The following is a 16,352-nucleotide window of genomic DNA, read 5'->3' on the forward strand; positions in this document are numbered from 1 at the left end:
CGATGTTGCGGACGATCACGACGACGAATAAACTTTGTATGTACGTGCCTATGGAGCGTGCGCTTATGCAAAAAAAATACTGGGTTTTGTGCCGATGAAACAGAGTTTTTTTCATTCAGCCAACATTCGAGGTAAGTTGTTTTTTTTTCTGGCTTCGGACTTTGGGGGGGGGGGGGGGGAGAGTTGGCCTAGATTCGAGTAAATACGATATATACGTGCCATGACCTTTGTCTCAAAAAGCACATCTGCACGGTTTTATCAAGATCTATACCCATGCCCCATTTATCACACCACTCTGCAACCTTGTCTAAATCCTTCAGTAGTTCATTGTAATCATCGGGACCTTTCATAACACGATACAAAATGCAGTCATCCGCAAACAATCGGATAAAAGATGATATGCCAATGGAAATGTCATTTATGTATAACAAAAACAATAGCGGACCCAAAACCGAACCTTGAGGCAGTCCTGACGACACAACAGCACCATGTGACCGTTTACCACCAACGACTACGCGTTGTGTCCTACAATTTAAGTATTCTTTTATCCATTCAACAACTGTTTTACTTATGTTGTACCACGACAATTTTTCCAGCTGCAAAGAGCGGGGAACTACGTCAAAAGCCTTTCTTAAATCTAAAGAGATGCAATTTACACAACCCACATTGTCAAAGGTGGATGCTAAGTTGTGCGTTAATTCCCCTATAAGCTGAGTAATAAAAGAAAAACTACTTCGAAATCCGTGTTGCTGAGGGATCAATAAGGAAAACGAATTTAAGTGGCTCATGATGTTGCTAAAAAGTACATGCTCAAATACCTTGCAAAGTACACTAGTCAGGGACACCGGCCGATAATTAAACACAGATTTTCGAGGTCCTGACTGGAATGGGAACAACATTGGCAATCTTCCAGTCTGTAAGCAATATTCTGCATGTCAAGGACTTAGACCGCTGGTACTAGTGGTACTTAAACACTCAAATTGTAGTTGAATGCCTCTCCTGTCGAACACGATGTCATTCCTGGGTTCCCCTCCGATAAGCCCATAGAGAAACATTCAGTGTTCGCTGCGCGCGCAGTAAAAACAGAGCTGAAGAAGGAGCTAAAACATTCTGCCTTATCGAGGCAATCATGAACAGAAGCCCCATTGTGTTCGAGCGCAGGAAGTGACACTTCGTATTTTCTATTCCTTGATAACTTGCCTGAATTCCCAAGAGTGACTTTTTAAACTAGAATGAAAAGAAGCATAAAAAATACCTTCCACATGTTATATTGTGGACTTCGCATCATTTGAAGCTTGTTGCAATTGCTGCTTTTTCTGGGGTGTCGGTTTCTTTCTGTATGCCATGTACACTCGATTTCTTTTTCACAGTGCTCTACAAACTTCCCTTGTGAACCACGGCTTACATCTAACCGTCATTGTCCATAATGGGACGAATTGGTCACGCAACTCGAAAATCCTATTTTTAAGTAAATGCCACACTTCATCTACATTCAGTGACTCTGACAATGTTTCAAATGTGTCGTAATACGAGTCAAGTGCCAACGAAATTTCATTGACTTGAGCCTTTCGGTAGCTGTATATTTGTTTACCTGGGCTATTAGCGACTTCAATGTACACCAATTTCAGTTTACATATAACAGAGTTATGGTCGCTTATGCCTGTCAAGATGAGCCCAGGTTCCGTATCCACAGGCAAATTAGTAAAAAATAAGTCAAATACATTACTTCCAACACATTACTTCCACACACATTATGTATTGTGGCATTTTGCGTCCAATTAATTTTGGGTAAATTGGAATCACCACCAATCACTAAGGAGTCATAATTTCTCACTTCTAAATTTTCCACTAGCTTATTCAAAACCTGTACCTTACTGCCAGGAGGCCTGTAAAAGGAAGAGATTGCCAGTGATTTTTCATTTTTCAAATGAAGTTGTACCCGGACAGCCTCAGTAGAATCATCTGACTTGCTTAACATCTGTGACTGTATTGTTTGATCAACAAGAATAAAAACACCACCCCCTTGACAGTCTCTATCTTTTCTATAACTAACATAGTTGCTAGGGAAGACAGCACAATCTCTATCGTTACCATCCAACCACGATTCAGTGCCCAACATCACAGATAGTTTACTCATGTCAATCAAGTTAAAAAATTCATCTGTTTTGTTTTAGGAGGCTTCTGCAGTTGATGATAAGGAACAATAACAACACGCCTTTCTCTAGGCTTTGTCAAACAACTCACATTTGCCACAGATGCGTCATAAGCAAACTTGACTTTATGCAAGTAGAGTATGTCATGCTTAACGTACCCTTTATCTGCCTAAGTCTGGTGTTCTTTCGCATATTCAAGATCATCAAGAAAAAATGGTGGTGTAGGGTGCTCACAAGAGACACAAACTAAAAACTTTTTTTTGACATCAAATGAGCATGCAACTTGCCCAGGGGATGCCATCTATGTAAGATAGATTGCTTCATGAGGAGATAGACATCAAGGGAGAAAGAAAAGATCCTCTAATGAAATATTGGGTTGGTGAATCTGGTTCACGAGGTGAGTGCCAGAATATGAGGTCAAGCCTACTACAAACCTGGTGCACTTCCCGGAAGCCAGAGAGTCCCAGCCTGTACTGCTCAGGAGCCTCAGTTGCCACAGCTGATCGACTCTCTTGAGCCACCAGAGTGCCAAATGGCGTGGGAGGCAGCAGTGACTCCAGTTTCACTGACTGAAAGGAAGAGAAGGAAATATGTTCGAGCAATGACTTGCCATAATGCTTATACTTAGTTCCGGCCCTTGTTTGCAAAGCCCCTTGTATGAAGCCCCTTGTATGTCATAGGTGAAGCCCCTTGTATGAAGCCCCTTGTATGTCATAGGTGCCTCAGATGTGCAATAGAAAATTAGGAAGTTATACTTGATGTTTGCTAGTTTATGTCATCTTTAATGAAGCCTCTTGGCTGTCATGCTTAATGACACAGGGCAAGGAGCACAAAAAGATTAAAGGTGGGAAGGGGTTATTTTTGAGGCAACAGCATAAATCCTAATCCAGCAATTGAGGAGCAAAAGCATGAACAAGCACGCACCTAGTATGACTGTTTTTGGTGTAGGGCGACATGATAGCCATACTATTTCTAGGTCAGACACGATGTTAATAACAGAGCATGTCAGCTGACTCAAAGCGTTAAGACCGCCTCCCTGTCAGAAGCCTTTGTCGTCGTTCCGATGTAGATTACAGTTTGGCAAGTCAGCTAAAAGTTCAGTCTTTGTTAATACTAAAAAATTACTTGGGGATGACGAAACAAAATTAGATATCATCTCTTATTTCGGCAAGGAAGTGCCTATGCTGGTAAAAATGACAGAAAACGAAAGTTCATTTGAAGGGTTGTATGACAGGGTGCTTTCGGTTTAGGAGATGATTGCTAGGTGGTGGATCCTTTTACCGTTTGAGATGATGCATCAGATGTGTAATGCTGCGATCTGATGAAAAGCGTTTTGAATCGCAGGGAAGATGGAATTGATTTGCACTTGGCAAATGCATGAAGGTGTTTTCGCACAATGTGGATGGCACTGGAAAAATCTTCACCCATGCTTTAGTCGGTTCCATTGAATTTACAATCACAGGAAAGAATTGCGCATTTAGCTTTATGATAAGCGAACTTGACTATAATAGGCCGGAATCGATTTTGGGTGAATTTACGAAAACGGTGGGGACGATCAATTTCTTTAGGATCTATGTTGGTATTTAAGTGGCTGCAATAGAGGTCAATAATTAGCTGTCCTGATTGGGTGGAAGTTTCTTTTGTGTTGGTTTCAGGGATGCCGTAAAATATTATGTTGTTCCTGTGCAAGTGATTTTCAGCATGAACCAAGCGGGCTTCAAGGCTGCAAACCAAGCCAGCTGTTTGCACGCTATCTGCCCACAGGCTATCAATATTTGTCCTAATTGTTGTAAGGCTTTCATAATGGCTTTCCAAGCGAGTTAGGCGTTGGCTTACAGCTGTTAATGTTTGTTCTGTGGTTAGTACTTTGTTTTTGAGGTCTGCAACCTCTGAAATTAGCTTCAACTGTCTGGTAGTTAGTTTTTGCAATTCAGCCAGTATGGCAGTGATATCTGGACCTGGGTTAAATTCTACATCAGCCAGTAACAGTAGGCAGCAGATGTCATCAATGAAAGCATGGCCTTCAATGTCAAAAATAATTAAAAATGTCTCAAAGTACTGCTTTCTTTCTGTACCTCCAGCTCACATAGCTATATTGAAATGAGGCTGGCTATTTAAATTGTCTTATCAAAATCTTTTGAAATACATTTTTATATAAGCTTTTAAGTGCTGGCAAGAAATATAAAGATGTGTTCAGAAAATGAAATTTTTCTAATTATGCATATAAATATAATTTTTTTTGCAGGTAGAAAATATATATAGTATGGAGGTAGTACTTTTACAATTTGTGTCTCAAAATACAAAATAGCAAAAGACAGCTTCCGCTCACCTAACTTAGTTCACTGCCGTGCTGTATCAAAACTATTTGTCGTAGTCGGCAATATGAGTCACTGGATGTGTGTCTATAGCACTGAAAACACAGCCATCACTGTCAATGCTTTCATGGAGAAGCAAATCATCTTTGAAGCTTGATGACTCAATCAAATGAAAGCTCTGCTTTCACAACAGATGCGACAAGACGCCACTGAATTTCGCTATTTCTTAAATTTCTTCCAGAACCTCAAAATTGATTGAACGAGGCTGGCTCGTTACCAGCCCCTAGAAAGAGGGGCCGAATAAGACAGACTTATTCATGGCACTTATTGGGATATATATATATATATATATATATGGGCATGTTCAGATAAGAACGGTAATCGAGGTCCCATGACCATTTTTTGTTTTCAATGAAATTTTTATATCTGATGGGCAAATGTGTCCACACAAAGGAATGAACCTTAGTTTTGCAAGAAACTTCGTAGTTTTCTCGGAAAAAAATTGTATGTCACAAGAGCTGGAGAACGTCGGTTTTGCCACTTCGCAAAGTTGCAAGTTTGGAGCCTCACTGTATGCACAATAAATTTTTCCCGCACATAAGTATTTTTTCGTTACTTTTTCGTAACATATACTATACGAACAAATAAAAAAACAATTTTTCGCTGTGTCAATCTTCTAAATAAAAAATCGCAAACTTCGCTTCCGGAGCTATTCGGTGCAAAAGAGGCACTTTTCAGGGCAGCCTCAGGGCAAGATGCGTAAATATCTCCACACTTAATCTTTTTCTCAGTATTTTCCAGCTACTTTTACTCACTTTAGGCAAGTTTTGTAGTTTTACACTTGACAGATATTTTTCAATATGGCCTCAAATTTGGCCAAAGATCAAAAACGTCAAAAAAGTGACAACTTTGACTTTTATTTAAAAAAAACAACATCGTCGAATTTCATTAAAATTTGCCTGAATAATCCTCAATAATCGTTAATTCTAAGGTACCAAAAAGGTGTTGCATTATATTGTTTGAAAGTATAAAAATGAATACAAAACTGAGTTCATGTTTTTGTTATCTAGAATTGCTTTTTACTGCCTCTTAGAAATAGTAACTCTCAGAAATTTGTTTTAGCACTCACTGAACTTGGTTACATTTTATTTACCACAATATCCGAATGATCCTCAATGTTTGTAGAGCTTCTAGTCGCTTGTTAGCGGCGTTCATGATGCGTCAAAATGGGAATAAATTCGCGATTTCACCTGATGTCTCACGAACTGGTTGGCGGCGGTCAAACGTTTTTTGTATTGCCTAATTTATCATCCTAAGTTACATTGGTATGTAATCAATTCTTTAAAAATATTAGATAATTTATCGGTGCTTAGAAAAGTTTTATATATAAAAATGAATATTAATGTGTTTCTGAAGCCGACGTGTCCAGACCTGCATCTGTTTACCTCTGTGTTCAATGGTTCTACAAAGCACTGTCAGGAGACGAAACGTCGTCTTCTGAGGGGGACAATTTATCTGCAAGGTTCTTAATCAGCAGGAGTTTTAATCGGGACACAATTTACAAATGGTATGCCGCTTTATCTGCAGATTGCAATTCAGAAAATCATAACAAGAAATAAAGGGCAGCAGTTGACTTCGGTAGGCGCACAGTATATTGTCCAGACCGAAGGACAAACCAGATCACAGTCTCTTCCATTCCGAAGCAGCGGTGGAGGCCACGTAGGATGCACTGCCTTCATTTGATTGAACATACTTCCACATGTGGAGCGTCCGAACTCCAGGCATTTTCTTTGCCGTTTTCCATTCTTCCTTCTTCATTTCGCGAAAGTCTGCAAGCTCCCTCTGTCGGAGCTCCAGAATGGTGATGTTCTTTAGCGTTCCTTGAATTGCGTCCACGAACCCGCTGGCTGTTTGTATGGCCTCACTTGCAGGCTTCCGCAAGTTGTGGTGTGATGCTCGATGTTTCACAAGCCCACCAACGCCGTCACAAGCATTTTTGCCGTGTCCAGTGGCCGAAAACATCCATTTCGTCTCTTGACATTCACTGCGTTCTAGCTCATGAAACTGATATTTATTCTTGAAGTGAGCGGGAGCCCCGTCGCTCACATGTGTTACCTTAGTGTAGATTGGCGCGTTGTCTTCGAAATGTGCTTTGATTTTCGACAGAGCCAAACATGCATGAGCTGAATCATGAGACATATCGTCGGAAATAACGGCGTAGTTCCGAGTCGATTTTCTTGACGTGACAACGCAGGTAAACACGGTGACCTGCTTCTTCTGCCAATGGTACGCTTGTACTGCGTCTGGAAGCACAACTGTCCAGTTTTCGGCGAAATCAAAATGCAATACAATTGCACCTCTCTCGCAGCTCTGTTTTTCTTCATGTATTGCTTTTGCTTGCACAGATCTGATATAGTTGTGGGGAATTCATTTCATGGTCATTCTTTGAAATTCTCTCATAAATGATGAAGCGGTCAGAGTTTTTTTAACTAGCTCACCGTATTCCCAAGAAGCAATCAACACCTCGTCCTCGCTGCTCATATCAAAATTTTCCAAAGTGAAAATGTCATCTTGTGGACAGTGCTCACAATTCCTGAGGAAACATGATGCAGTAAGTTCCTGGCATACGCAGAGACTCTGCATATCATCGGGAGAAAGCTACCTTCCGGAGGCGTTCTGCAGTCCCACGAGGCACAACTGAAAGTTTGCACAGCACACGCAAACACACACTTGCCACTGTGGTGAGCATTTCACCCACTTAGGACGCAAGGATATGAATTTTGTGAGGCCAACCTGGGAGGCAGGGTGAGCTTGCTTGTAGAGGCGGAATGCTTCTCGCAAGGACCGCGTCATGAACCGTTTAGGTACCCATTCCTTCTCTCCCTCCTTTTCGATTCTCACAACATCCTTTTTGTTCGGTGTCTGTCTAGAGCAATCGAGTTCATCCATGGTGTAATATTCTAAAACGGTGGTAATGTCTTCGTATTGTAGCTTACATCTTGTATATCGCTCCTGTGTTGACCATACGCCTTCTTCATCCACCATCTTCTTCGATTTTTGAATAACGTACCTCGTTGCCTCTGGAATAACTTCCTGCACATATTTCACGGTTAGGTTGCGTGGTAGCAGTGTCAGCAACTGGCAACGCTTTTGAAAGGACGTACACCTATTGTAGGCAGCATGTAGGTTGTCTTCCCAGCTGCTGCACTGCGCACACTTTTCTTGTGACGCACGCGAAGTCTCTGGGATATTATATGCTGCCTGTATCCCTGATCGTATTTTCGTCACCACAGCTCTTGCCACCTCTTCCTGCTTTCGCTTTGCATAGGAAAGTCTGAGGCGTTTTCTTTAGAGCGCTCGGTGGCTTTAGGGGCGAGATTTCGGAGGTAAGGCTGACACTGGAGTTTAAATTTTCTACGATTTCTTCTCCAGGGCGGAATTCTTTGAATGTTTCGGTTGACTCTGCCTGCATATTATCTATGTCTTCCTTGAACCGACGGTAACAATTCTGACAGATGAAGTCACTTTCTCGTACTCGGAGAGCTTCTTCGGAAAGTAGGACTTTTTTGCGAGCAGCGACATTGAGGGTCTTTACACTGCGAAAATTACGTCCTTTTTCAATTCTCTGTTTGTGCCTTTTTGAGTAGTCGGCACAAAACGTTCGCCGCGGAAATCTCTTCATGAATGCAAAAGCTGACCGCTTCCGAAGATTATCGTAGGACAGAAGAGCAGGTGACGGATGCAGGGCCCAGGGCTGCTTTTCCAAAAAAAAGGAGATGGACAGATGGATGGATTTTTAACACAGGCTGCCCGCTGTCGACACTGACGCTGGTTCGGTCTGGCGTACGAGCTGAGACTGGGATACCAAGTATGCTTGTCGTGGGAGCCTTCGAGCGCAGAGAAACCACGTGAGTACAGAAAACGACCCCACCGTCTACCATGCCTGCAAAACGACACGCGAAACTCGAGATCCGGACAACATCCGCTCATCGGGCCTGTCTCGGTCGAAGGTCCAAGGCTAAGGTGTAACTGCCAGGCGTTCGGTGCGTTGCGATGGAAAGACGATAGCGGCGGCTAAAGCCTCGGTGCGGTGGCGGCACACATGGTGCTATGAAATTCGGGGTCGCGCCGGGCGTTATATAGCTATAGGAGCGGCTGCCAAGCGCAGTTCATCCATGGAGCGGCGGCAGCTAGTTAAAGGCATCTTGAGAGTAGCGACGGGTGCAATAAATGTTTGCATAAACGACCACTAACCACACGTCACTAAAAAATAACGTTCTCAAATATGCTTACAGTAATTTAAGTCCCACTGTTAGAAGAGTACGAAAGCGAATAGGAGCTTTAGACCTTTGATTGTAAGAGAAAAAAAAAACTTAAAAATTACACTTATGAACTCAGCAACTGTAACATTTAAAATTTACCCACAAAAAAAAAAAAAAAAATACTAAATCCAGCTTCTCACGATAGCGCATCCTAAGAGAAAATACTGAGCAATCGTAGGGATTGAAATTATGAAGTCAGTTTTGTATTATTTTCATACTTTAAAACAATATAATGCAACACTTTTTCGGTACCCTAATATTATCGAGTATTGAGGATTATTCAGGCAAATTTTAATGAGATTCGACGATGATGATGTTTTTTTAAATAGAAGTCAAAGTTGTCACTTTTTTTGACGTTTTTGATCTTTGGCCAAATTTGAGGCCATATTGAAAAATATCTGTCAAGTGTAAAACTAGAAAACTTGCCTAAAGTGAGTAAAAGTAGCTAGAAAATACTGAGAAAAAGATTAAGTGTGGAGATATTTACGCATCTTGCCCTGAGGGTGCCCTGAAAAGTGCCTCTTTTGCACCGAATAGCTCCGGAAGCGAAGTTTGCGATTTTTTATTTAGAAGATTGACACAGCGAAAAATTGTTTTTTTATTTGTTCGTATAGTATATGTTACGAAAAAGTAACGAAAAAATACTTATGTGCGGGAAAAATTTATTGTGCATGCAGTGAGGCTCCAAACTTGCAACTTTGCGAAGTGGCAAAACCGACGTTCTCCAGCTCTTGTGACATACAATTTTTTTCCGAGAAAACTACGAAGTTTCTTGCAAAACTAAGGTTCATTCCTTTGTGTGGACACATTTGCCCATCAGATATAAAAATTTCATTGAAAACAAAAAATGGTCATGGGACCTCGATTACCGTTCTTATCTGAACATGCCCATATATATATATATATATATATATATATAGAGAGAGAGAGAGAGAGAGAGGTAACAGAGTAAGAATTGTCTACGGCAGTTAGGGTTAAGGCAGTATGTTCACAGCATCTTAGTCATTAGGACTGCTATGATATTGCATAGAATTAGTTGCACTGCCATGACATAGAACATTTACAATAAAAAGTTTGATATAATGAGTTAAACCTCGACATGATGAACCTTATACATTACAAAACGTATAAACGTTTTACGTTATAAAAAGTAGTTACCTATTTATAACGTCTCGTTCATAGAACTACTTGTATTTAGAACCTCAATAAATCAAAGTGTGTTTACACACTATTTCAATATATAATGAAATTTCAGTGCCACTGTAAAAGAATATCAAGACAATAAATGAAAACTTCCATAGTTGTCGATGGTTAAATGGTTTAATTAAAAGCGGCTGCTTGCTAATGCACCTCTGAAATCCCACCTCCAAAAGTGACTGCTGTAATAGAGCAGCACCATGTTCCATATAAAGTCCAAGTGCGGTAAGATCCTATCCTGTGCCGTGCTGTATGCTTTCGGAGTGAGTGAAAGCATGCGAGGGTGAGCCTAGAGGATGGTGGCTTGAAGAGCGCAGTCTTGCTACGCAAGCAAGGGGCAAGTGGAGGGAGAGGAGCAAGCTCATGGTAGTGCCATCAAGTGGGCGAGAGGGGAGGAAGTGGGGGGCAGGTTGGCATGCAGTCTGCAAACCCTGCTTTAGAGGTTATCTGCCACATCCGCAAGGAGTGGATGTGCGAAGACGGCATGGAATCATGTGCCCTGTCTTCCCAAGCATTTAGTGCTGGAGGTTGCATAACCTCGAGTTTTGGAGACGCATTGAAGCGTGAAGCAGATGGAGCATTTATTTCCAGCTGCCAGCGCTTTTCATGAGAGAGTCGTACCACTGAGGACGACACTATCAGCCACAGGGGCAGAGTGAAAGTGAAAGGGATGCTGGCTTCGCTTTGTATCGCTGATGTGAAGATACCGTCGACACGGCATGAAATCACACCTGCATCGCAGACTCTCAAATTTAACAAAACAATCTTTTTTCTTATTCAAATTTGTTTTTTCCAATTGCCCTAAAATTCATCAAAATTCGTGGCATTTCCCGTGTGAGAAAAATCCATCGGCAACTGTATTTATATTTGCAATAAAAGGCCTCATTGCAATATAACGAAATTCCAACATAAGATAGCAAGTTGCTGATTTTAATGACTTCATTATTTTGAGGTGTACTTAAATGTCATCTAGGAACAATCTATAGGGTTTGGTAAGCAGGATTTAATCCAGATATACCACTAAATATTATGTATGCAGTTTGTTCATTGCATCTACTAAATTTAGCCAGAAGACAAGTACCTGGTGTCCCTTCACAGCTTCCTTTTCCTTGGCATCCTTTACCCAAGAGTACAGTTCCTGTAAAAAAAATGTAGAAAAATAATTCAAACATGCCTCAAAGTAATCAATGGTGATAGCTTTCAAACAAACCCTTCAGCTTTTCCAGACAACCCTAGATTATATAGGGGTATGCTGTGCTGGAAAGCATTCTCGCGTACAGAGCATTTCCATATCACTTTTGCATTTGTTTTTGAGCACAAGCTTTTCCTAGCTACAACACACTTATTTCAGTAAACACACCTGCTCTTTGCTAAGGAAGCAGAGTCGCTGCAGAGCATCACCGCATGAGCTGGCTGAATTATTCAACAGAAATGTGGCTGCTCTGACTGGCTGGCATTCAGAAGGGACATCACAGGTCTGTACGGAGTCCTTGGTCCTTGGCTCGAACAGAAGCACTGCGACCATGGCACAGAGAAAAATGGAGAGCGATAATTACAGAGTGAGACCAACTACTGACAGCAAGCAGCTGAGGAATTAAAGGGCCCCTCAACCGGTCTACCCATTTTGAGCTGACAAGCACAGTACATACAATGGGCACTAACGATTGTGTCCGCTAAGTATTACATCACTAGGTGCCATAGAAAGAGCTTAAGTTTCAAACCAAATGCCGTTTCCTCTTCTCATGCGGGCACCACGCTCCCAGCCAGAGAGTCAACGTCAATCGCGCAAGTGCACCTACGTACATTGCTGTGGTGTGACGTCACTCATAATGACACGAGACTTTGAGAATTATTCAAGGCAACATCAGTTATTAGTTTAATCTGTTGCCTCAAGAGATGGAATAACGGTTAGAGAAATAATAAAACAGAGAAACCAAATGTTTGCATGTTTTTGTTTTACTTTGTACTGTAGCAAGAGAGATGTACTTCCATTTTGTTTGCTTGCTCCCATGTCATGCAATTTTGCATACAGAGAGCAAAACTATGTAGTTTTCTATTGCGTTCCAGCGCTGCGATCATGCTCTTTCATCCTCTCGTGCCTGCTTCAGTGGTTGTGATTGTGGCATTGACTTATACCACTAATCAGGCATTCTCAGGCAGAGCGTGCAAAATCATCTGCTGTGTGAAACGAGACAAATGCAACAGCTCACACGCGATACGGTCATCGGAAGTGCGCCATTCAGCAAGAGAGAGAGAGAGGAAGGAGGCAGGGCCTGTGATGTATTCGTCACGCGATCCTTTGGCTCCGGTATGGGAGAAAGCAGGGAAGGATTTTTGCTTGAGGAGACTGGACAGGGCAAGTGGAGAGAGTGTCTATGTTGGCGATGACACTCGCCTCCTGAAATCATAGGTTCGCAGTAATACAAATATTTCTATCTCTGCTATTAACGAACTAATTTGAAAAATTCTTATGGTAGAAGACTCCTTAGAGAGCACTTAACTTCCAGCATATAACCAGAATGTGATTATTGATCTGGTGAGGGCCCTTTAATACATTTACACAGTTCTAATGCACTCCTAAATCTAATTCGTGCCCAACTGATTTAACGTAAGAAAAAAAAATTGCACTTGAATGTACTAACATGCCCTGATTTATAAAAAAAAATACAGCATGCCCCCTATGCTCGGGATCAGAGAAAAGCCAGACCTGCAGTATTCACCTTTACAGGATTTTTTTTGAAGTGAACTTTCATAATGAAAGTAGTGCATTATCATCACCATTTGCACTTCACTAGGCCACAGATAGATGCACACAGGAGCGGTATTCTTTAGTTATCACATTTACAGACACCACTATCACTTTTGAGATATATTATGTGACTCTGCATCAGAATTGTCGAAGTATCCAACCGACAACATTCCTGGCACTGCGTGCAGATAGCAAGCTTGGTACTGCCACAGATACTCTAGTGGCCTTTTAAGCGAACACATATGATGCCAAGTTGTGCAAAGTATGGCGAAAGTGATGGTATCTATGAAAATTATCGATTGAGAATACAGCTCGAGATTGCAGTTGAGCACATTAGGTACAGCAACCTTCATGAAAATGTGCTTTGCTGCCATCTTGTGATGACGATAATGTTGCTTCTGACAGTAAACTGCCGTAAACATAGTTTTGGTTTCATATCCGATTCTAATGTGCAGGCAATTTTTGGACCCATGTTCTTGGAAAAAGAAATGTGCCCATTAGACTCGTGTACATAGTCAACATACAATTTTTCAGACTCCCTAGGAACCACGAAAAATTAAATGCATGCCTTTGAATGTCCTGAAGAGCTCAAATTGCCACAGCCATGTCCTCAATAGCTTGAAAGGCCAACCAGTACAATTATTAGATGTCTCGGTGCTTGTACCGCATGCGCGTGTATAACTAAGAAACCCATTTTGTCTTGTGACAGTGCCCCTCTGCACTCTTGGTATGCTTCACTGCAATACTCTGCCTATGCTTGACTGTGTAGCAGTATTGTATTGAGGCGAAGCTGGCTATCGTGCAACACTTCAAGCATCTTGGTGCTCGTACTGTGAACGAAGATGGTAGGTGCACACATGTATAATTAAGGAACACATGTTATGCCCTATAACAGTGGTCTCTTTGCACACTTGATATGCTAGACCGCTTTCTAAATTTCTAAATTTAATATTCTCTCTTCATGCCAGTTTGGTTTTTGCCACGGATATTCCACAGAGATGGCACTTATTCATTTTACTGATCAACTAAAAAAATTAATCGACGAAGGATTTCTCGCCGCTTCAGTTTTCATCGATCTAACGCAAGCATTTGATAGCATAAATCATAATATCCTTTTTTCGAAGCTCGAAGCTATTGGCATTTGTGGGCCTGCCCTCTCACTACTAAAAAGCTACTTATATAACAGAGTTAAAGTTGTTTCCATTTCCAACACTTATTCTAGACAGCGAATTACTAACATTGGTGTGCCCCAGGGATCTATCCTGGGTCCACTTCTATTCTTGGTTTATATTAATGATTTACCTAACTGTCTCTCTTCCACAAAATGCATTCTGTACACAGATGACACCACTATATTCACATTTCATAAAGATATCTCATCTCTCGTTAAGAAGTTAAATGCTGACTTAGAAAATATCCTAAGGTGGTGTAATGTTAACATGTTATCTATTAATGCAACTAAGACTAAATTTGTTGTATTCTCTTCTCATCAGCGAAACATACCATCCATTCCACCTATCACTTTCGGTTCTCACCGCCTTCCTCCAAGTTCATGTTCATCTTTTCTTGGTATTCTACTTGTTTGTAATTTGAAATATCACAATCATATTGCTCACATAAAAAAGAAAATAGCTTATGGTATACGCATCTTAATTAAAACACGCCCTTACTTCTCACGTGCCACATTACTCTCACTTTACCACTCTTTTGTCCACTCTCACATTACTTATGGCATAATATGTTGGGGTAACACCTATAATACTCATACTGCATCTCTCCAGACAGTTCAGAACCGAGCCATAATAATAATTACTTACAGCCCATGCTTTTCTAATGCCACTTCCCTAATACACGAGAATAACATTCTTACCATATCTGGACTCACTAAATACAACCTAGATATTTTTTTCTACAGATTTGTGAATAATGAGCTACCATCGATCCCATTTTTGCCTTCTAACCTGATGATTCATAGTACCACCAGATTTGCGTTGAATAACAATTTTCTTTTACCAAGAATCCGTACTAACTATGGTAAGCAGTCTGTAGAATTCTCTTCCATATCAATATGGAACACGCTTCCTTTCACAATAAAAAACGCAAGATCTTTATCACATTTTAAAAGAGAACTAAAAATGCATTTTTTATTGGCAGATTAACGACAAGGATTACTGTAGTCGGTCATTGTTCGCTTTTTTCTTCTCTTTTTTGTTTTTCTTTCTTTCCCCTCTTTTTTTTCTTTTGTTGTTGTAAATAAACTGCTGGTATTTTGTTCGCGCACAATTTTGCTGCTACCATGAGATATGCTAAACCTTGTTATTTTTTGTAATCAATCATGTATTTTGTTCTGTAACCGTTCTTTTCTTGTTGCTTGTATACTTCCTTATTATATGCTGTTGTTGCCTTTAGATGTTAACTACAATAACCGTTCTTGTACAGGAGGTCCTGATACAGTCTTTGATTATGGGACCTCCTTCTGCATACTAAGTACTTGTAATTGTGACCCAACTTCTAATAATAAATTTTTGATTCTGATTCCGATTCTAAACACCGCTATATTGCGGCAAAGCCAACTTTTGGGGACCGTCATTATGCAATGCTTTGGACATTTGCTGTGCTTTCCATGCTTCGACGCCAACGGTGAAAATTATGACGGTGGAGTTGGCAGCATTGCAGACAGCAGTGAATCCTTTAAACGAAAAACACTGCACCCAACTACAGGAAGCTTGACAGCGAACATTAAAGTGGCTAGGCCTAACGATAGCACAAAATGACTACGACGGCTTCCAGTGGATCAGTGCATGAGAATGATGGTTTGAGGCTGCAAAATAATCAAAATGGGGGCAGTGATGGCTTCAATTAATTTCATTTCAGGCTTTCAGTCCAGACAAAAAGTGAAAAAAAAAAAATCGAATGGCAATGGGCTTCAGAGCCCAAAATTTCAGACATTCTTTTATGTACATATAAGGCGTCTAACTTATCAGACATCAGTTGTTGACTGAATGGTATTAGTACGCACTCTGATGTTTGGAGCACAGCTTACTTGAGTTGTTGCTGCAGAAGGCCGCCATCATGTCAGAAGAGATGTCTGCTACCAGGCAGGTAGCTGTGCAGTCAAGTTCCCACAGAACTGTACAAAACAATGAATACAGATGAGTTCCAGTGGTCAATCTGGATGACATTTTCTTGCTACATGGCAGAATCATTTCTTACTGGTTGGTTCAAAGCTTGTATGTATGTTCCACTGGTTATTTCAAAGCAACATGATTTCAGGCAAATCACTCTCATTTGCTTTGCAATACAGCTCCTCCAGAGCAATCAGTGACAATTGCCATGCCACATACTGAACAACACCTGCAGGGGATAATCATAATTGTGTATTCTGCACAAGGCTACCCCATCTAAAAATGAGAAATAGACACTTAGCCACTAATAATTAGTATGTTCTTATTCTCATTTACCTTTTAGCAGAGATGTGATGTGTTTAGACAAAACTATGAAATGTTTTTATGTAAATATAACTGCCCAATCAATTGGTGTCGAACGTGCCCATCGATTGGGAAAATTCAAAGTAAACAGAAACATGCTAATTATTGTTAAATTTTCAGATTTCAAA

At 40.8% G+C, this 16,352-nt stretch overlaps 1 protein-coding gene and 1 pseudogene across 2 annotated transcripts in view; both read right to left on the reverse strand.

The window, feature by feature from the left end:
* l(2)05287 (WD repeat-containing protein l(2)05287) overlaps nt 1-16,352 on the reverse strand; it is an 80,435-nt gene that overhangs the window by 5,394 nt on the left and 58,689 nt on the right. Inside the window, exons 14-17 of one of the 2 annotated variants that reach the window (XM_075680010.1) lie at nt 15,756-15,866; nt 11,348-11,502; nt 11,069-11,125; nt 2,588-2,722 (exon numbers count right to left, since the gene is read on the reverse strand). In XM_075680010.1, coding sequence (XP_075536125.1) covers nt 2,588-2,722; nt 11,069-11,125; nt 11,348-11,502; nt 15,756-15,866 — 458 coding nt within the window. The remainder of the gene's footprint in view (nt 1-2,587; nt 2,723-11,068; nt 11,126-11,347; nt 11,503-15,755; nt 15,867-16,352) is intronic. The other variant, XM_075680011.1, reaches the window with a different exon arrangement.
* LOC142573320 (uncharacterized) lies at nt 6,149-7,111 on the reverse strand (annotated as a pseudogene).

This window comes from Dermacentor variabilis, chromosome 2 (genome assembly GCF_050947875.1).
Source record: "Dermacentor variabilis isolate Ectoservices chromosome 2, ASM5094787v1, whole genome shotgun sequence".
NCBI classification, from domain to species: Eukaryota; Metazoa; Arthropoda; class Arachnida; order Ixodida; family Ixodidae; genus Dermacentor; species Dermacentor variabilis.